The 21467-nt window shown below is 40.6% G+C and overlaps 3 protein-coding genes across 3 annotated transcripts; all 3 read right to left on the bottom strand.

The window, feature by feature from the left end:
- Positions 1-4492: 4492 nt before the first annotated feature.
- LOC114243116 (uncharacterized) lies at positions 4493-6087 on the bottom strand. The gene is made up of 3 exons (XM_028174493.2): positions 5977-6087; positions 5097-5522; positions 4493-4834 (listed from the first exon to the last, which is right to left on the bottom strand). The coding sequence occupies exons 1-3, from the start codon at positions 6040-6042 to the stop codon at positions 4580-4582; spliced, it is 747 nt and encodes a 248-aa protein (XP_028030294.2). The 5' UTR covers positions 6043-6087; the 3' UTR covers positions 4493-4579.
- Positions 6088-12388: 6301 nt separating this feature from the next.
- On the bottom strand, positions 12389-13461 carry LOC114243051 (larval cuticle protein A2B-like). The gene is made up of 3 exons (XM_089736971.1): positions 13389-13461; positions 12804-13037; positions 12389-12720 (listed from the first exon to the last, which is right to left on the bottom strand). Exons 1-3 carry the CDS (start codon positions 13398-13400, stop codon positions 12466-12468), a joined length of 501 nt encoding a protein of 166 aa, XP_089593097.1. The 5' UTR covers positions 13401-13461; the 3' UTR covers positions 12389-12465.
- Positions 13462-18409: 4948 nt separating this feature from the next.
- Positions 18410-19361, bottom strand: CPR97 (cuticular protein RR-2 motif 97). The gene is made up of 3 exons (XM_028174417.2): positions 19207-19361; positions 18838-19116; positions 18410-18748 (listed from the first exon to the last, which is right to left on the bottom strand). The coding sequence occupies exons 1-3, from the start codon at positions 19216-19218 to the stop codon at positions 18494-18496; spliced, it is 546 nt and encodes a 181-aa protein (XP_028030218.2). The 5' UTR covers positions 19219-19361; the 3' UTR covers positions 18410-18493.
- Positions 19362-21467: the final 2106 nt, after the last annotated feature.

The raw sequence follows: 21467 nt of genomic DNA, 5'->3' as shown, positions 1-21467 counted from the left end.
CCTCTCACAGAAAATCAGCGTGAAGTGGGGGCCTCCTAGAGGCCACCGCGTTTCGACTGGTGAGTGAGAGTCCCGGCGCCCTTATCCCTCTACCTCGGGGCCCAAATAGCAACTGGCACTTTCATTATACTACACGTATCGCAACAGATTTTCTAGGGACTGTTGCGTTGCGTGTGGGAATGAGTATCAGTTGGCCCCTTCCTGTCTTTTTATTCCCTGTCCCACAATTCCTCACCCTCTGTGACCCTTCTCCTTCCCTTTCCTTCCCCACCCCTTATGCTATTTTTGATTTTTGTGATGGCGACGAGTGATACAAATAAAATACCCCAGGAGGGTACCAGTCTCTTAGAGACTGGAGAATCCCTCTCTGAGCGAGAGCGAGAGATGCTATCCTCTCGCTCTGGCTCAGGCTGCCCATCGTATTCTGGGGGGGCACATCAAGCGTCGTTTATCACAGCTGCTGGGTGCAAACTGAGCCCAATAACGAGGAAGTCCCCCTCCACTTTAGCAGTGGATTTTTCTAACATCAGGGGACTTCACTCGAACTTAAATGCCGTCCACCACCATCTCGAGACGGAAAGGCCAGATTTGCTTTTCCTGACGGAGGCGCAGATTTCCTCCCCAACTGACACTTCATATCTAAAGTACCCGGCCTATAGCCTGGAGCACATTTTTGTGCCACGCGCCGGCGTGTGTGTGTACATCAGGGAGGGAATTTGTTACCGTAGGCTCAGCAGTCTTGAAGGCAGAGACCTGTCGACCCTTTGGGTGCGCGTCCATTGTGAGGATCACATTCGCATCTACGCGTGCCTTTACAGGTCTCATAGCGGAAATTCGGAAATTGACCGGCTCTTCGAGCACCTGCAGGTGTCCACTGACAGAATACTTGAGCAGATTCCTACCGCAGAAATTGTGGTTTTGGGCGACTTTAATGCCCACCACTCTGACTGGCTTGGGTCAACACGTACTGACCATGCGGGAAGGTCTGCTCACGATTTTGCCATTGCCAATGGTCTGACGCAAATATTACCTTCTCCCACACGTGTGCCGGATGTGGAAGACCATTCGCCTTCCTTATTGGACCTTCTGCTGACCTCTCGCCCCGAACCCATTCGGGTATGGGTCGATGCTCCTCTCGGGTCATCGGACCATTGCCTAGTTCGGAGCGTGGTGCCTCTCACCGTCTCGTCACAACCACTTCCATCTGGTAGACGACGTGTTTGGCACTACAGGTCAGCAGACTGGAACGGGATGCGCTCTTTCTTTGCATCCTACCCATGGGGGCAGATTTGCTTCAAGTCAGAGGATCCTAGCACCTGCGCCGACTCGGTTGCCGGCGTCGTGCTGCAGGGCATGGAATTGTTTGTTCCTAGCTCAGCGGTGCCTGTCGGTGGCAGGTCTCGGCCCTGGTTTGGTGGGTCCTGCCGTGACGCACATCTTCGCAAGCGGGAATGCTACCAGGCTTGGGCTAGGGCAAAGGCCGCTAAGGATGTAAACTCTGACTCACTAAAGAAGAAGTACAACTCTGCTTCCAGGTTCTTTAAGAAGCAAATTGCATTGGCAAAATCAAATTACGTTGGGAGAATTGGCGAGAGACTGGCGCGCCTGCCATCTGGCTCTCGTGCGTTCTGGTCTCTCGCCAAGGCTGTCCAGGGTAATTTCTGTCGGTCGACGCTTCCACCTTTGCGCGGGGAGGATGGTTCATTGGCCTATTCCGCAAGGGAGAAAGCCAATCTTCTTGGCTCTATCTTTGCGGAAAACTCGACTCTTGACGACTGGGGGAACACTCCTCCTACCATCCCGAGGTGTGAAACCACAATGGCGGACGTCCGCTTCACACAGTGTGCTGTGCGGAAAGCATTATTTTCCCTGGATGTCAACAAGTCGAGTGGGCCCGATGGAATATCTCCTATTGTGCTGAAGGTGTGTGATCCAGAGCTGGCACCGGTTTTAACGCGCTTATTCAGACACTCTTATGTCCTCGGCGTTGTCCCACATTCATGGAAGACGGCTCTAGTACACCCGATCCCTAAAAAAGGCGACCGCTCAGATCCGTCCAACTACAGGCCTATCGCTATCACCTCCTTACTCTCCAAAATTATGGAATCCATAATCAACCGCCAGCTCATGGGCTACCTGGAAGAGCACCAGCTGATCAGCGACCGCCAATATGGCTTCCGCAAAGGCCGATCAGCTGGTGATCTTTTGGCTTTACTAACTCACCGTTGGGCGCAGGCGGTTGAGAGTAGGGGTGAGGCACTAGGCGTTAGTTTGGACATTGCGAAAGCCTTCGATCGGGTTTGGCATAAAGCCTTACTATCGAAGCTTCCTTCCTATGGGCTTCCTGAGAGACTTTGTAGGTGGATCGGCAGTTTCCTTGCGGAACGGAGAGTTAAAGTCGTCGTAGACGGCTCATGCTCGGACCCCCGGACCGTAAATGCTGGTGTTCCCCAAGGCTGCGTGTTATCCCCGACATTGTTCATTCTGCATATCAATGATTTGTTGCATACCAGTGGCATTCATTGCTATGCGGATGACAGTACCGTGGATGCACTGTATTTCGGCCGCAGCAATATCTCTCGGGATCACGTCGATGAGTGTCGGAACAAACTTGTGTCTGAAATCGAATCATCCCTTGTGAAGATTTCCGATTGGGGGGGACTAAATCTAGTCCAGTTTAACCCTTCTAAGACTCAAGTTTGCGTGTTCACCGCTAAAAAAGCCCCCTTTGTCGCATCGCCACTCTTCGGAAACACTCACCTTTGTGCCAAGCCGAACATGGGCATTCTGGGCGTAGACATTTCGAGTGTTGTCCAGTTTGGCGGTCATTTGGAGAGTAAGGCTAAAATGGCCTCCAAAAAACTCGGAGTACTCAACAGGGCCAAACAGTACTTCAAGCCGGCTCACCGCCTTAAGCTGTATAAGGCGCAGGTGCGGCCTCACATGGAGTATTGTTGGCACCTTTGGGCCGGGGCTCCGGGTTATCAGCTATCTCCCTTTGACCGAATCCAACGTAGGGCATCTCGGATTGTCGACGATCCTGTACTTGCCGATCGGCTAGATCCTTTGGCACTGCGTAGGGATCTATCTTCCCTATGCATACTTTACAAAATTTACAATGGGGAGTGTTCCGAGGAGTTGTTCAATTTAATAGAAGCCGCTGATTTTCGCAACCGATCGTCTCGCCGGAACTATCATCCGCACCATCTGGATGGTTGGCGTTCCACTACAATGCGTTTTAAAAACAGTTTTCTGCCACGCACAGTAAATCTCTGGAATTCGTTGCCATCAGCGGTCTTCCCCAACAACTGCGACATTGGGTTATTCAAGAAAAGAGCATATTCTTATCTGAAGGGTAGGCAACGCACTGGCGTAAACGCTGGTGACCGTGGGCGGCGGTGAATCACTTACCATCAGGTGACCCGTCTTGCTCGTTTGCCTCTTAGTTGTTATAAAAAAAAAAAAAAAAATAGTTACAACGGCTGCCCCACCCTTCAAACCGAAACGCATTACTGCTTCACGGCAGAAATAGGCAGGGTGATGGTAGCCACCCGTGCGGACTCACAAGAGGGCCTACCACCAGTAAATAATAATTTTACACTTAATCGACGTAAAGTATACGAAAAGTCGGAAATAATAAAATAAGAACTAAAAAAATTCGATAATAAATCGTAAATATCGTTTTAATAAAGTATCACCTAATAAATTTCAGATGAGTTTAATGTTACGTAATTAATAACGCCTAATGAAGTTAATAATAATACAAAGCCGACTCGTACGTTGCTATAATAAAAGAGAAAGAGCGACTTTATCACTTCGTATAAATCGAAGATAATATTGTGCGTTCACTAAATTTCTTGATTCGAAAAGATATTTTGTTATCTCAGATTAACAATACGAACACTATTCTATTGTAAATTAAAAATCTTATGTATTTAAACTTAAGCACATTCAGGCCTTTGATCTACACTATTATGGGAGTAACCGAGAGGGATCTCATGTAATGAGAGGGATCTCATATATACATATAAAAAAAATTCGTAGGTTTTTTAAAATTTTTAATGTATATTTTTTAGGACGGTAGGATTATATCTGTCGCATGGTGGCCTTTCCAGTTTCTTCAGGACAAGGAAGACTTCAAGGACTTCAGGACTTCAAGAATAGATGTTTTGCGAATGCATCTTGATTTTATGTTTACCAAATCTTTGGAGCTTAGGGTAGACGAATTCACTGTTCAACTAATGCTAAGCATATATCAAAGTTAAGTGTTAACAAAAAGGCAATTTGTGCTCAAGTTATCGCAGGAAGTACCAGAGACATTTAACTAATCCAATAGATTGAAGATAGGGGGCTATAAGGAACGTATAGTTGGGGAAATGGTAGTTTTGGAATGAAGAGAGGTCGCTTACCCATATCGAGTAATTCTGAAATCATTTCAACTGTTTACTGGAAGAAATAAATGAAAAATTTAAAAAAAAATAAGGAAACAATGTTTACGAATTTGGTGATCTTTTATTTTATTAAATAATTTTCAATACTATCTAATGTTTTCTAATAACATTAATATTTAATTGAGTATTTAATGATGGTAGTATTGGAGGGCAGGTACAGCCTTGATGTGTGTGGGGGCGGCGGTGGGAGCGGTGTTGTGGACGACAGCGTTGAAGCCGTTGTGTGCATCAGCGGTGTACTCAACGGTTCTGATGGAGCCGTCAGCTTCGTGGAAGGAGTATGAGCCCTTCACTGCGTCACCGTCACGGACTTCCTGTTGGGACTTGTTGTCGCCGGAGTGACCGTCAGCTACTGAGTAGTTGTACTCGTATTTAGGGTAGGCCTAGAAAGTACAAAATTAAAGAATTAAGTCTGAAGTTCAATCTACGTCTGACCTCTTTATTGAAATTTTCTTCCTTTCTTTGCAATACTTTACATTCACAAGAGGTGTATTTTGGCAGAAAATCCATAACAGAAAGAGCATCAACAAATCCGTGACGTACAAGGTAATTTAAAACAATTGAATGTGCTGTATCGATGCTAGTTTTTTTATGTGCATCTTAAATTTACTTGCATGAATTATATTATGTTCATCAAATACTTACAATCTCTTCGGCTTGGTGAGCAACAATTTTGCTTACTGGGGCAGCATGGTAAGACACAGCAGCAGGGGCGGCGTGATAAGTGACGGGAGTGGCGACGGCTAACTTGGCTACGGGAGCAGCGTAATTGATAGTCTGGGGCTGATCATGACGGATGATGTTCTGGGAAGAGACGGACTCAGCAGACGAATAGTGGACTGGGGCAGCATGGTAAGCCACAGGGGCAGCGTGGTAAGCCACAGGGGTAGCGTGGTAAGCCACAGGGGCAGCGTGGTAAGCTACAGGAGCCGCAGCGGCATAATGAGCACCGTGGCTTTCGTCATGGCGTACGATGCTCTGGGAGGAAACTGCCCCAGCAGATGAGTAGTGGACTGGTTCCGCCAAGAGACCAGCTTGGGACACCGCCACAAACGCGCACAGTACTATTAACTGAAAAATATAAAGTTTTGGCAATTTAGACACAGTTAAGCATATTCTTGAAGTCTTAGAATTTCTAATAAGCTGAAATACATTTAGCAAACAAATTTCACAGAACCATATTTTGAGCTCAAGTTCTATTTTTATTTTTTTTATTGCTTAGATGGGTGGACGAGCTCACAGCCCACCTGATGTTAAGTGGTTACTGGAGCCCATAGACATCCACAACGTAAATGCGCCATCCACCTTGAGATACAAGTTCTAAGGTCTCAAGTATAGTTCCAATGGCTGCCCCACCCTTCAAACCGAAACGCATTACTGCTTCACGGTAGAAATAGGCAGGGCGGTGGTACCCACCCGCGCGGACTCACAAGAGGTCCTACCACCAGTAAAATTTTTCAAGTGACATTTACATTTACTAGTAACGAAATGATTATATAATACTAGTTATATGTTAAAATCTTACTTTGGAAAACATTTTGATTCTTTCTGTGAAATGATCAACCGTTGAATGATGCTTATGAGATTTCATGTTTCCTTTTTATACTTACGCGTTCATGAACTCGTATGTGTAGTAAAAGGAGTGGAAGTTGTCAAGACAGCTTATGGTGACCTTGTTCCTTGTCACATAGTTTCGCGAATCAATCCATTCACTAATTTATTGCGACACCTTAAAGCGGGGTGGTTCTATTCAATAAAGCTTAAAATGATTTTTTTGCTTCACGAATATTTTACATTGCTTTGGTAAAGTAAAATTGACGGCGCGAGAGATAAACATTTTTAAAAGGATTAATTCCTTTAAGGTGGGTCATTTTTGTAGTACACTTATATAATTTCGTATTTCCTGGATGTTTATTAAACTTATTTTTTTTATAGTAATACTAGCTGACCCGGCAAACGTTGTGTTGCCTTAAATAAGATTTCTAGGGAAATTCTACTCTAATATATAAAATTCTCAAAAACCTTATTCAACCACATAATACCTCATTATAACAAACAAAAAAAATATATAAAAAAAAAAAACAATTAATGTTTGGGGTGGACAACCCTTATCACTTAGGGGTATAAAATATAGATAGTGGCCGATTCTCAGACCTACTGAACATACTATTGATACACAAATAAAACCAAAAAAACATGGCTGAAAAATGTATAGTGAGTAAGACAGAAGACCGGCTTCGTCCTCATCCCTACTACGTGATGTTTGCTGGATGAGTGGTGACACTTGGCGGGGATAACTGATCGATTGATAGTTGATCAGTAGTCGACGGGCGAGGGCGGGAGATCAAATTGAATTAAAAAAAAGTCATAATTAAAGGAACTTGAAATTATAAACTTTGAATAAGAATTTATCGTTCTACAATTATAATATTTGATTGCCATCTTGCAACCTTATTGCGGATCTGTGCTAGAAAAAAAAAAAAAAAACGGGATGGAAAAATAGCGGTTGATCGTATAAGAGTGAAAATTGAGAGTAATATGAGGTTTTTTATTTTAAGTCATGACAAAATAAAAATAAAGATCTTGCCAAAAAAATTAAGTTTATAATTAACAAATAAAAAATAGGGGTTGATCGTGGAGGGCTGAAAACTTCAGAGTAATATAAAAATTTTTATTCTAAGTCATGACAAAATAAAAACAAAATTCTTGCAAAAAAATTAAAGTTTTTAATTAACAAATAAAAAATAAGAGTTGATCGTAGAGGGGTGAAAATTTAGGGTTCTATGTATTTTTGTATGCTGTACCATAAAAAAATAAAAACAAAAAATTGTGTCTAAAACATAAAAATAAACATTTAGGGGTGGACCACCCTTAACATTTAGGGGGATAAAAAATAGATGTTGTCCGATTCTTTACTCTGGCCAATATACACGCTAAGATTCACGAAAATCGGTCAAGCCGCTTCGAAGGAGTTCAATCACGCACACCGTGATACGAGAATTATATACAGTCGTGGTCAACTAATTAGGGACAATCTCTAGTTAAGCCAAATTGTGAATATTTTTTTTATTTTCCAACGAGTCTTAGCAATATTCCATATCTTTTACATGTAAGTGTAATTAGTCATTTATGTGCGCGATTATACAAACAATAACAACTTCTTAAACATTAAACCTCTTCACAGTATAGCTGATACAATATCATAGTGCTATTGGTTCAAAGAATGCTGGCTGGCCATTTAATTAGGGACACTGAGGTATTGCGTTCTAATTTCAAAATTGGAATTTTAATACTTTTTTGTTTCTTTTCTTACTGTTTAGTGGTCGTTTTGGCGGCAATCCAGATTTTTTATTTTAAGTTTTGTGAATTATTTTGAAGAAAAATGGGCAAAAATAAAAGTTGCGATCCAACACTACGAAAAATTATCATGAAGTTTGTCGAGCGTGGTTGGTGGATAGCACAACATTTAAATTGTTCAAAAACTATGGTATGCAATGCAGTGCAACATTTCAAGCGCTATAACACAGCTTTAAATGTGTCCAGAACAAAAAGATCGAGAAAAACGACTCCGCAAGAAGATAGAATGATAACCAGGTTAGCTAAGAAAGATCCGTTTCTAGGCTCTATTTTAATTAAACACGAAGTGTTTGGGGCAAACGAAAGAGCCGGTGTATCTGCGAGGACCGTTCGACGACGTTTGGTAGAAGCAGGGTTGTTCGGAAGAGTGGCTCGCAAAGTACCGTTGTTGAAGAAAGAACATAGAAATGCTCGTTTGGCATTTGCACGTAAATATGGACATTGGACCTACGCCCAATGGCAACATGTACTTTTCTCTGACGAGACCAAGGTTAATTTGATTTCTTCAGATGGAAGGCAATATGTACGGTGTCCTGTAAAAGCGGAAATGAATCAAAGATTCACAAAAAAACAGGTGAAACATGGCGGTGGAAACATTAAAATATGGGGTTCATTTTCTGGACGTAGAGTGGGACCTGTGAGGAAAGTTCAGGGTAACTTAGACCAACATCAATACAAGGCAATATTGGAAGAAACTATGCTTCCCTATGCTGAGGAGCATCTCCCTATTTTATGGACGTTTCAGCAGGATAACGACCCGAAACATACCGCCCATTCAGTCAAGTCGTTTCTTACCAGTCAGTTTGTATCGGTGCTAGATTGGCCAGCAAATAGCCCGGACCTCAACCCAATTGAGCATCTTTGGCACGAAATCAAGAAAAAAGTTGCCACTTATCGTAATACAAATTTGGATGAACTTCATGAAGCTTTTTGTGAGGCATGGGCAAACATTCCTGTCGAAACATGTCAGAAACTGATTATGTCTATGCCACATCGGTGTCAAGCGGTAATTACTAACAAAGGTTTTGCTACTGAGTCTGATTTTACACGTAATAAAATGGAGCTGTTAAAGATATTATAACACTGAAGATTATAAGTTTTGTGTAACTGTATTTTTCATTATACTTTACTGTCCTTAATTAAATGTCCACTATAGAATTGTACTTTAATATTTAATACATGTTTAATCTTTGATATTAAATACTTTTTCTATTTATTAAATCTTTTATTTACAGCCATTTATAGCATAATAATCGGACCACATTATGCAAATAATAGGTGCTGAGAAATCAATAGGGTTTTATATTTAAATGTACATAACCGGTTATAGCCCTTCACTATCTTGAATGTCCCTAATTAGTTGACCACGACTGTATATCATATAAATATGATACAGGAATAGATAGAACATTTTTATCGATAGATCTTAGATACCAGTTTTTATAATTAATTATAAAACATATGGAATCTATCCATTCATTGTAATCAGTGGCTTTTTATATTAAGGAGAGTGCTTACTAAGAAGACCCATTAATAAAAATACTACTACTACTACTACTACTTCAACAAAGATACAATTATTTTAAATTATTGTTTAATGGGTGAAGGAGCTTACGGCCCATCTGGTGTAAAGTGATTAAAAGGAGTCTGTAGACATCAAAAGGTGAATGTTGCCATCCAACTTGAGACGTGAGGTCAATTCTCAATTCGACTGTTCCATCCTTGAAATTGGAGCGCCTGTTTGTATTGTGGCAGATGTTGGCAGACGTGGTACCTACCGTACTATCTAGAATACGCCCTACCATCCGTCAATGTTTAATGGCGATTGTAGTATATTGGTGTAATTTCCTTTTTTTCTACCATTGGATCGGAATCACAGCCCACTGAGAAGATCTGGCGAGAAAATTTGTAACTATACTTGAGACCTTAGAACTTATATCTCAAGGTGGGTGGCGCATTTACGTTGTGGATGTCTATGGGCTCTTGTAACCACTTAACACCAGGTGGGCTTTGAGCTCGCCCGACCATTTAAGCAATAAAAAATAAAAAAAACAGTGGGTTAGTTCAAGTTCGACAAGGACGGTGACTTGTGCTTGAAAAGCTGCCCACTCTCCAGTGAATCCCTTATTCACCATTGACAACACTTACTCACTTTTGGGTATGGCTTGCTTATGTGTCAATCAAACATTATTTAAATATCACTTCAGCTGTTTTAACATTTTATTATCTGTATAATTCCACTTTCATCGCGTCAATTTAATCCAGCCACAGATTACATAGACCAACTTTTATAGGATTTTGGAGAATTTTCTTAGCGCAGTAAAATTAAGTGTGCTTTTCTACTTTCATATTCAACATCTACATTACCTTCAAAAATATAACGCAATAACCAACAATGCAACTGAACTCAAAAATATGAAACGAGCAATCCACCCTTTGTAAACTAGTTTCCGGAACACATCAATAATGTAAATGCCGCCGCACACCTTGAAATATGATTTCTAAGTCACGTTGTATATTACAACGGCTGCACCACTAATCAAATTGAAATGTATTATTGCTTCACGGCAGAAATAGGCAGGGCGTAGGCTCACAGGACGTTTTACCGCCAGTAAAAAGACCACCATTTCCCTTCCCCGTATTTAGTAGACTACCTCACTTTACTTACTTACTAGACTTGAATTTCATAAAATATTAAAATTTCATAAGTCATTTTGTTGTTTTATAAGAGATAAATAGAACTGTGTTCAAGAATAAAAGTTTCCAGACTTTTAAAGTAGGCAGCGAACAACATATTTAGGCTCGGGGTTACGTAACACATTCTTCGCTTTTGAACATGGTCAAGCTGATAAAATTTTATTTGCAAAGTTAATAAAACGTGTATTGAAATTGGGAATATTAATTTCATACTTTAAAAAAGTTAAATATACGTATAATAGATAGCGTTTATTAGGTATCTATCTAACTTTTTTAGGCTACAGAAGTCTATGGCTGAACATAGACCTCCTCCAAGCCTCGTCATAACGAACGGTCCTGTGCTGCCTCCATTCACTGAGATTCCCGGGAACCTTAACCCGTGGTCATCAGTCCATCTTGTGGGAGGTCTAAATACGCGGAGTCTTCCGTTACGCAGTCACCACTAGAGAATTTTTCGGCCTCAATGGTCATTTGCTCTACGAGCAACGTGCCCTTTTATTATGCGTAAGTCTAAAATTTACGGTTTCTTATTTCTTAGAAATATGTTGAGTGTGTGAGCTTACTATTTCATATTATTTACTGTCGCACTGCTGAGGTGCAATGTCAGGAGTGGAATTGTACGGCTGCTCCCCTTGAAAGATTTTCTTTCGAACCTTCGTTGCAGAAAATCATAATTTTAGAGCACTGGGTGGGATCCGAAAGAGAAACTGCATAGAGTAATGCTTCTTGAGTTGTGTGCATAGCTCTGAAGGGAAAAACTTTACATCGGTATCAAGTGGTATGATGAAACAACGGAGACGATAGCATCAACTCCATTTTATATTAGAGTACTCCGTATGAATAAAGATGTAAAGAGACCCAAAATCTCCCCGCACCTATAAATTACAGCTTCTTGGTATGTTTAGAAAAAATTGACAATTTTATCAATTATACTCCCAAAATAAGTTACAGGTTGAAGTCGTCGTGGCCTAACGGATAAGACGTCCGGTGCATTCGTGTTGAGTGATGCACCGGTGTTCGAATCCCGCAGGCGGATACCAATTTTTCTAATGAAATACGTACTCGACAAAATGTTCACGATTGATTTCCACGGTGAAGGAATAACATCGTGTAATAAAAATGAAACCCGCAAAATTATAATTTGCGTAATTACTGGTGGTAGGACCTCTTGTGAGTCCACACGGGTAGATACCACCACCCTGCCTATTTCTGCCGTGAAGCAGTAATGCGTTTCGGTTTGAAGGGTGGGGCAGCCGTTGTAACTATAATTGAGACCTTAGAACTTATACCTCAAGGTGGGTGGCGCATTTATGTTGTAGATGTCTATGGGCTCCAGTAACCACTTAACACCAGGTGGGCTGTGAGCTCGTCCACTCATCTAAGCAATAAAAAAAAAAGGTAACGTTACTAAAATTAATGGAAAACTACAATGATTTGAGCACAGTTGACATTAACTTATGAAATACATAAATAAATAGAAATGATTTCTATGTTTCGCGTGACAAGCTAATTTTTCATTCCAAAACCTTTTTCTATTAGAGTTGGAAGGAAGGCAGGATTACTGGTGACGTGGGGGCCTTTCCAGTGTTACCGGGACGAGCACAGGTTCAGTCAGGAGGGGTAGGTTTTGATAACAGTGATTAAAAAACCTTTCCATACTATCTATTGAAATAGATACCTGTTCCGTAACTGTCGTTGCAATTTTTCCATACTTCAAAAAAATATTCTATGTAGTTTAATCGATCTAAATCAGTCCTTGATATCAGTCGGTCTTATATAAATTACTCCAAGTTTATATAGGTATTCAGTTTTAAATTTATAGAAACATTGGCTATTACGTATTTAAAAGAGGATCTACTTTTAATTAAACAACAAAATTTTGTTTACTCTGTGGTATATTGCAATTAATAAATTATTGTCATCGTTAAATATATTTATCTACTTGTAAAAATATATATATTTAGTGATGATAGTATTGGAGAGCGGGTACAGCCTTGATGAGGGTAGGAGCTGAGGTTGGGGCGGTGTTGTGGACGACCGCGTTGAATCCATTGTGGTCGTCAGCGGTGTACTCAACGGTTCTGATAGAGCCGTCAGCTTCGTGGAAGGAGTATGAGCCCTTCACTACATCACCATCGCGGACTTCTTGTTGGGACTTGTTGTCGCCGGAGTGGCCGTCAGCTACTGAGTAGTTGTACTCGTATTTGGGGTAGGCCTGTTAAAACAACATAACATGAGAAGTTGATGAAAAAAGTAGTAGAATAAACAGAAGCGTTCATAAAACATTAAATGTCTTACAATTTCTTGATCTTCACGGTGAGCCAAAACTTTAGCGATGGGGGCTTGGTATGCAACGGGGGCGGCATGGTAGGCGTTGTATGCGACGGGAGCCGCTACTGCGATTCTAGCTGCTTGGGGTTGGTCGTGACGCACGATGCTCTGGGAGGAGACTGATTCGGCGGGAGAATAATGAACAGGTGCAGCCAGAAGACCGGCTTGCGACACCGCCACCAATCCACAAAGTACTACGATCTGTCAAATCAAAACATACATTGAAGACATGAGTGGTTAAGTACCGCTTGTAAGATTTTTTAGTTTTTATATTGAATGAAGGTGTTATGTGCCTATAAAACATATTAGATTTTAAAACTCCAGCCTTAAAGGCTATTATTAGAAATTGCATGTGATGAAGGAGTTATGTACAAAGAAATAGTACAAGTAACAAAAGCTTGTTGTCCGTTATCTCAAAATTAACAAATTGTATCATATCCCCTTCATCCACTTATATCTTCCATTAATAATCTTGTAATCTGTTAATAGATTCCGTGATTAGGCGGTAAAGTTTTTGAATAACGAAATATTACTAAATGTATTTTGACTTACTTTGGAGAACATATTGTATTGATCGATACAACTTGATATGCAATGATAAAAAATCGCAGGTCCTTTCAGTTTATATACTGCTGATATTTGCATGATTACATGATCATGTGAAGTAGAAGTAGTTAGACGACTTACGACCTTGTTCGGTGTCGTGTCAAATGCTAAGCGAAAGCTTTTATTCGCCTATCGTTAGTTGGTGCACTATCTGGCTATTATATTAATATAATATAAATTAGTAATAGCAATAAATAATGTGTTTTTGATTAACATTTAAAGAACAAATCTATTTAACTATAATTACATTATTTTATATATATATATATCAATATAAGCAGACTAAAGACATCTAGTCATATTTTTACGTATATTTATGGATAGATTTTTATTTTTCTTTTGTTTGCTTGATAGCCATTGAGGAACCTTGGTGTTATTAATTTCTTTCGAAATAGTTGGTTTTATCTTTCAAAATGGCGACAGCAAAGAAAAAAGTAATACATGTTAAAATCTATATGTATATAAATTAATTGCTGTTCGTTAGTCTCGCTAAAACTCGAGAACACCTGGACCAATTTGGCTAATTTTGGTCTTGAATTATTTGTGGAAGTCCAGAGAAGGTTTATAAGGTAGATAAATATGAAAATGCTCGGAATTAAATAAAAATAACAATTTTGTTTTTCCTTTGAAGTGTCCCCCGTCGGACGGATTCCTTTTGTTTGTTTTAAGTTTATTTTATACAAAAGTTTAGCTCTTTTATTTATCGACTAAGGCACTACGAATCTGCCGGGTCAGCTAGTTTAAAATAAATAAATAAAAAGTAATATATGAGAGTTCAGTGATTAAGTTGTATTTTGATTAGTGAAATTAAATCCCGTTTTGTTGGTCAGCTATTCACAGTGCGAAGAATCGCTTATCCAAAGTTTTATCAACATCTATGTTAAAACATTCTAAATTGCGAGACTATTGGTCTTCAAGACATAACAATGTTTTGATATTATTAGGTCAGCACTTTTTGAGCGCCTACGAAAACGTCCTCCGAGGATTGAAATGTCGTCAAACTAAGCGTTCCAGTAGTCAGTGCTTAAAGTGAGGAAACCAAAACAAACGATTGTCTTGATGATCTATCTGTGACGTTGGCGAAAAATAGGATCAGCATCGAGTTGGGCACTTTGTGAATTCACACGGGTAGGTACCGATCATCATCATCAGCCTATATCTTTACTCGTGGTAGGACCTTTGTGAGTCCGCACGGGTAGGTACCACCACCCCGCCTATTTCTGCCGTGAAGCAGTAATGCGTTTCGGTTTGAAGGCTGGGGCAGCCGTTGTAACTATACTTGAAACCTTAGAACTTATATCTCAAGGTGGGTGGCGCATTTACGTCGTAGATGTCTATGTGCTCCAGTAACCACTTCACACCAGGTGGGCTGTGAGCTCGTCCACCCATTTAAGCTATAAAAAAAAACTCTCCACTGCTGGATATAGACCTCTCCCATAGTCCGCCACAATGAATGATCCTCCGCTTTCCGCATCCAAATCTTTCCCAGCATATCACCGCAAGTTATCGGTCCAACGGGCAGAGGGACGCCAACGCTGCGATTACCGGTACGTGGTCTCCAGTCCAGAACGCGTGTACTCCATCGGCCATCGGTTCTGCGACACGTATGTCCAGCCATTGCCATTTCAGGTTTCTAATCTTTAGGGCCATGACGGTTACCTTGGTTTTTAATGCATTTCCTCATTTTTGACTCGATCCATCAAATAAACTTAGAGCATACACCTTTTCATAGCACGCTGAGCGACTTTGAATTTACGGACCAGAGCTACGGTCAATGTCCACGTTTCAGCGCCATGTTATGACCGGCAGCACACAAGCGTTGAAGACTTTTGTCTTTAAGCATTGCGCGATTGCTGAATTCAAGATAAGACGGAGTTTTCCATACACAGCCCAGCCCGATTGTATGCGCCTATCAGCTTCCTTCTCGAAGTTGGCCCTGCCTCGCTGAACAATTTGGCCTAGTTAGGTGTATTCAGACACAACTTCGAGTACCGCGGATTCGACTATTACCGGTTCATGAATGATATGGTCGTTGAACATGACCTTAGTTTTGTCCAGATTCATTCCCAGACCAACACGTCGCGACGCTACATTGAGCTCACCTAGCATGTAGCTGAGATCCTATAGCGACTCTTCCATTACAACGATATCGTCCGCAAATCGGAGATGTGAGAGATTCTCGCCATTGACATTGATGCCAGTTTATTCCAGTTCAGAGTAGGGTCGGGTCAGGGTAGCGGTACTTCCAGACAGGTACCACTACTCTTCCTAATTCTACCGCGAAGCAGCAATTCGTTTTGGTTTGAAGGCTGGGGCAGCCACTGTACTATAAAACAAAGACTTTGAACTCATCTCTCAATATGGAGCCATTTACGTTGTGGGCTCATATATTTTTTAACTTTTCTGTATTGTGAAGTTTGAACTATTTAGTTATGTATAATTTATTACAAGTGTAACTTTAATGGGATTATAAATCATGAGAATAGCCATAAAGCGGGAGGATTTTGTATCAAATGCTTCTTTGTCAATTTAAGCCATTCAAAGAATCCGATACACACACACATGTTTTTTAGTCTTTTAAAAAAAGGTATACGATATAGAGAAAAAGTATAGAATAAGAAGGTTATTATATAATTTTGTCGCCTAACTCTAAGTGTGTAATAGAAAAAGATGTTTCAAATGAGATAAGCACTTAACATTTGTTCACGAAGAATATTATCATGCAATAAAAATCAAACCCACCAAAATAATAAATTGCGTAATTGATTTGCAGACCGTCAAGACCTACATACCCCGTGCTCCCCCTAGACGCGGTAATCTTGCACGAAATTCAGGTGCATATCCGAAAAAAAAATAGTGGCATTACTGACACGAAGTTCTAATGCTTTCTGGTTTTTTTTTTTTTTTTTATGAATGAAAGATTACTGGTGGCCCGGAGGCCTTTCCAGTTTCACCACGACACGTGGGCGAGAAAAGGCTCAGCCAGGAGAGGTGGGATTTGCTAACAGCTACCCGAGCGCCTCCGAAGGAGACCTAACAGCTCAAGAGTAGCTGCTTCGCGAATGAATCTACTACCGGATCGGAATCGCGACCCCCTGAGAAGATCCGGCGAGAAACTCAGCGAGCTGATTCATGGGTTAGGTTGCACGGCGAACTCTTTGTCGAGTTCGACGAGTACGGTTACCGAGGTCCCTAAGCCTGCTCCTAGTGTTAGAGCTGAAGGCGTCTAATGCAAAGGTTATTGGATCTGATGGATCCGTAAGGACGTGGGTTTCTGGTTGCAATGGCTTCGGAGCTATTGTTCTATAGACTACAGTTAATAATTCAACCACGTGTTCCAAAATGGATGGCGGAAACTGGAATATGTGATCTCTATGGGCATCTGTAACCGTAAGCTGACGCCAGGTAAACCATTTACTTGTTCACCCGATTAAGAATTAAAAACAACTCAATGTGACACTTGGATTGTTTTTTTTTTATAGTGTTTCACTCATTTTCAAAACATCAGAGTGCTATTAGTATTTTTCAAGTGAAAACTCTATGACATTTAATATATATGATAATATATAGCTATGATTTATGGGTTTTGTTCTTTGCCAATTGTCCATGGAATCATAAGATAGCCTATAACGTCGATGCTCGCACTCATGTATAGCTCTAGATATTATACCAATTTGATATAAGTAATTGACATTGTGAAACAGCTTTTATACATATGTACGAGTATCTGCAATTTTCCTGAAACATATCGAAATTTTTTAGCTACGAAATGAATACGCTTATTTAAAAGTATCGAAATTGATCCAAGACGTCGTGACCTAAATGATAAGATGCCCGGTGCATTTGTGTCAAGTAATGCAAGGGTGTTCGTTTCCCGCAGGCAAGTAGAAATTTTTCTAATGAATACGTACGTTCACGATTGACTTCCATAGTGAAGTCATAAACATCGTGTCATAAAAATAAAACCCGCTAATTATAATTTACGTAATTACTGGTGGTACGTCGTCTCGTGAGCTCGCACGGGTAGGTACCACCACCTGGCCTATTTCTGTCGTGAAGCAGTAATGGGTTTCGATTTGAAGGGTGGAGCAACCGTTCTGATGAAAGAATAACATCTTCTTCTTTTTCTTCACCTTATTCTACTAGGTGGGGTCGGTAGAGCTAATTTTTCTCTTCCATTCTATTCTATCAGAGTCAGCGTAACACTCACTCCTCTCTCTCTCTCTCTCACTCTCTCTCATATTGTCATTCACATACTCCAGCCAATGTCCCCTCTATCAAGGAATAATATAGTGAAACAAAAATGAAACCCAAAAAAATTATAAATTTGCTCAATTGCTTTGCAGACCCTAAAGATCCACATACCCCCCGCGCCTTATTCTCTCAAGTTTTTTTTTTTTTTATTTTGTTTTTTTTATGATTGAAGGATTACTGGTGGCCCGCAGGCCTTTCCAGTTTCACCAGGACAGGTGGGCGAGCAAAGGCTCAGCCAGGAGGGGTGGGATTTGCTAACAGCTACCCGAGCGCCTCCGAAGGAGACCTAACAACTCAAGAGCAGCTGCTTTGTCGAGTTCGACGAGTACGGTTACCGGGGTCCCTAAGCCTGCTCCTAGTGTTAGAGCTGAAGGCGTCTAGTGCAAAGGTTATTGGATCTGATGGATCCGTAAGGACGACTCTCTCAAGTGAATTTTTACCCAATACTTCTTAATATTTCACTAAAGGCCATTGCTTCGTGGCTGCAATGCGTAAGACGTTTGCAGGAATCTTTTTGGGTGTACAACACGTAACATTTCAAATCCCTTTTCAAATTAGATTTTCGATTCATTATGAATTTATATGCTACTTCAAGGATTTTAATACATTTAAAATAGTAATTTACACTTGCAGGAATTAATAAGGTTAATTTAAATCCATAGTTTAAAAAAATATTGATGTAAATCTAAATTCTCGTCGAAAATAAAAATAAATTCCATTGAAAATTGTTTATTTGCTTCTTAAAATTAAATAAATTATTCGAACATCATAACAACAGTCCTAAATTACTAAAAAAATTAGTGGTGGTAGTACTGAAGAGCGGGCACAGCCTTGATGTGAGTAGGGGCGGCGGTGGGGGCGGTGTTGTGGACGACCGCGTTGAAGCCGCTGTGGTCGTCAGCGGTGTACTCAACGGTTCTGATGGAGCCATCAGCTTCGTGGAAGGAGTAGGAACCCTTCACAACATCACCGTCGCGTACCTCTTGTTGGGATTTGTTGTCGCCGGAGTGACCGTCAGCTACTGAGTAGTTGTACTCGTACTTGGGGTAGGCCTGTTAACATTACATTTCATTCAGAAGTAAGTTCCTTTTTAAAATTTTCATCAATGAAATTTAGTTAAGCTTATACTAGTAATACTTACAATCTCCTCAGCCTGGTGAGCTACGATTTTGGCTACTGGGGCAGAGTGGTAGGATACGGCGGCAGGGGCGGCGTGGTAGGTAACAGGGGCGGGAGCAGCGTGGTAAGCTACGGGAGCAGCAACGGCCAGCTTGGCTACAGGAGCGGCGTATTGGATAGTCTGGGGCTGGTCATGACGGACGATGTTTTGGGAAGAAACGGCTTCAGCGGGAGAGTAGTGCACGGGAGCGGCCAGAAGTCCAGCTTTCGACACCGCGACCAAAGCGCACAGTACTACGATCTGCAAGTAAATCAAATAGTAATTAATATTTTAATAGACAGTATTATGCATTTAGATTTGAAACAAAAAATTTATAAATTGAAAACCTACTTTGGAGAACATGTTGTACGTTTGTACAGATATGATTGAGTGTGATGTGGCTCATTCAGAGGTCTAGTTTTTATATGACGGCTACTCATAGAAAGAATAACTGAATGTGTGGTGGAAGTTGTCAAACGAGGTACGCCTGGCCCGACCTTGCTCCGAGTTACCGCATAACCTTTTGGCGAAAATAACCTGTACCTCAAAGTATATGAAACATTTATGGCGAAAGCGAAAATTTTTTTAAAGAAATGAATTTTTTTAATTAAATTGGATGAAGAAAGTCATGGCTGTGTTGGCAGATTTTATTAAATTTATTGGAAGAGAGTCTATAGACATCAAAATGTCACCAACCACAATGAGACGTAGGTTTCAATTATACTGTTATATATTATAATGTGTTACGCTTTTCAAACCGGAATACATGACTACGTCGCGGCAGAAAAGGCTATGATGGTGGTGCCTACCCTTCCGCTTTACAGGAGTGCGATCGGAGTACGCTGGTACACTCAGAGAACACTGCTGCTCATTTTACGATTATTTCTTTAGTCGGCTATTCGACACCCACAGAAAGATATGGCACATAGCCCTACTTAATATAAATTCGTAGAATACTCGTTTTCCCTCTAAACATAAAGTTCCCACAAATGGTAATTTCGTTTTTCTGAATATCTATCAATACTATTCGTTTTTATTGTTACAAATGGGTGCTTGAGATACTTCTACCAATAGTAACAACTGGCTACCGGAGTTCATGAAAATCATAAATTTAATGTCGCCACACGTCTTGAGACGTGAGTTGGAAGTCTCGATTGTATTGTATCAGAGATTTCAAACTAAAACGTAGGCTTAAGCATATTATATACAGGTCATAATAATATGCTGAACGTTTAATTTCTACTACACGATATTAATTTGGTGCAGAATTCTTTATTTACCGATTTTTTATGATTAATTCTTAGGATTTGTATGGATAAAGCAATTAGAAGTGTTTGCAGAATCCTCACAGGAAATAAGGCGATTGGATTACTTGTGGCTGTTTCGATTATTCTAAGCACCCCAAAGACGTTGGCTATGACGAATGAACAACTTCGACTCATCATCATCATCATCATTATCCTGCCCCTCTCCCAGTCACCTGGGGTCGGCGCAACATGTTTTCTCCTTCCATACTCTTCTCTCATATACAATTTCTTCGCTCACTCCCCTCTTACTCATATCGTCTTTCACACAATCCATCCATTTCTTTTTAGGTCTACCTCTTCCTCTATATCCTTCCACATTCATAGTTAACACTCTCTTACCAACCTCATTTTCATTTCGTCTCATCACATGTCCATACCATCCCAAACGCGCACTCCTCAGCTTCTCTGTCACAGATGCCACTTTCAGACTTCCTCTAACATATTCTAATATATTCGACTAATGGCACAAATTATGAAAGAAGAAAAAAATATATATTTGTTTGTGCTCGGGTTCTGTGGATACCACCAATCTGCCTATTTGACAGAGAAAAGCGGTGATTAATAAATTATGTTTTGAAGTTATTGAATTGTCAGTGAAGATTAAAACCTTATATCTCAAGGTCGCCGGTGGCATTGTTGTTGTAGCTGTTTAACTAGTACTGGTAAAGTAATCGTTTACGGTCGAAGATATAATCATTGTTTCAGATTAATATAATATTTTGACTTTATTCCATCCTGACATTATGTGTTACACGTCTATTATTACCAAAACAACCATGTTTTCTAACGCTGATGATGATGCCTGGCGTTTCATCAGAAGGTACAGGTATAAGACCACAATCACTTCTAAATATTACTAATACTCTTCATAATGAAGTTCATCCTAAAACTTTACGGGTCTCATACATGATTAGTACTAACTTTACTATGGAAGAGCGTTTTGTGAGTTGGCAAGGTTCGGATCCGGTTGGATTCTGTGGGATAACGATCATGACGCGGTGAATACTACAAACGCATGCACGACTCGTTGCCCACTTAGTTTCTTGCTGGATTTTCTTGGTGGGTGGCGATTCTGGTTCGATGGTACATTCTGTAATGCACTGCTCTTGCTAGGGCTAGCGTTAGCAAATTCTCTCAGATTGAGATTGTGTACTCGCCCACTAGTCCGCGCCAAGCTGGAATACCAGCGAATCGGTAGGAAACAAAAAGGCCTGACTCTTTATTTATTGAACTGCAGGAAATTTTGATCTAAAAAATGAACCTCGTTGTGCCAGAAAACTAAAGTTATTAACGACGATTTAAAGG

This window comes from Bombyx mandarina, chromosome 22 (assembly GCF_030267445.1).
Source record: "Bombyx mandarina strain Sakado chromosome 22, ASM3026744v2".
Lineage (NCBI taxonomy): Eukaryota > Metazoa > Arthropoda > Insecta > Lepidoptera > Bombycidae > Bombyx > Bombyx mandarina.
Note: the sequence above shows the minus strand (reverse complement) of the source record. Positions and strands in the feature narration are given on the sequence as shown.

Excerpts from the sequence above, each read along its gene's own strand:
- LOC114243116 (XM_028174493.2), bottom strand. The coding sequence starts at position 6,042 with ATGAAATCTCATAAGCATCATTCAACGGTTGATCATTTCACAGAAAGA. Across the intron at positions 5,523-5,976 it reads GAATCAAAATGTTTTCCAAA|TTAATAGTACTGTGCGCGTT; the intron begins GTAAGATTTTAA and ends TATATTTTTCAG. Across the intron at positions 4,835-5,096 it reads CTCACCAAGCCGAAGAGATT|GCCTACCCTAAATACGAGTA; the intron begins GTAAGTATTTGA and ends TGTACTTTCTAG.
- LOC114243051 (XM_089736971.1), bottom strand. Across the intron at positions 12,721-12,803 it reads ACCGTGAAGATCAAGAAATT|GCCTACCCCAAATACGAGTA; the intron begins GTAAGACATTTA and ends TTGTTTTAACAG.
- CPR97 (XM_028174417.2), bottom strand. Across the intron at positions 18,749-18,837 it reads CTCACCAGGCTGAGGAGATT|GCCTACCCCAAGTACGAGTA; the intron begins GTAAGTATTACT and ends TAATGTTAACAG.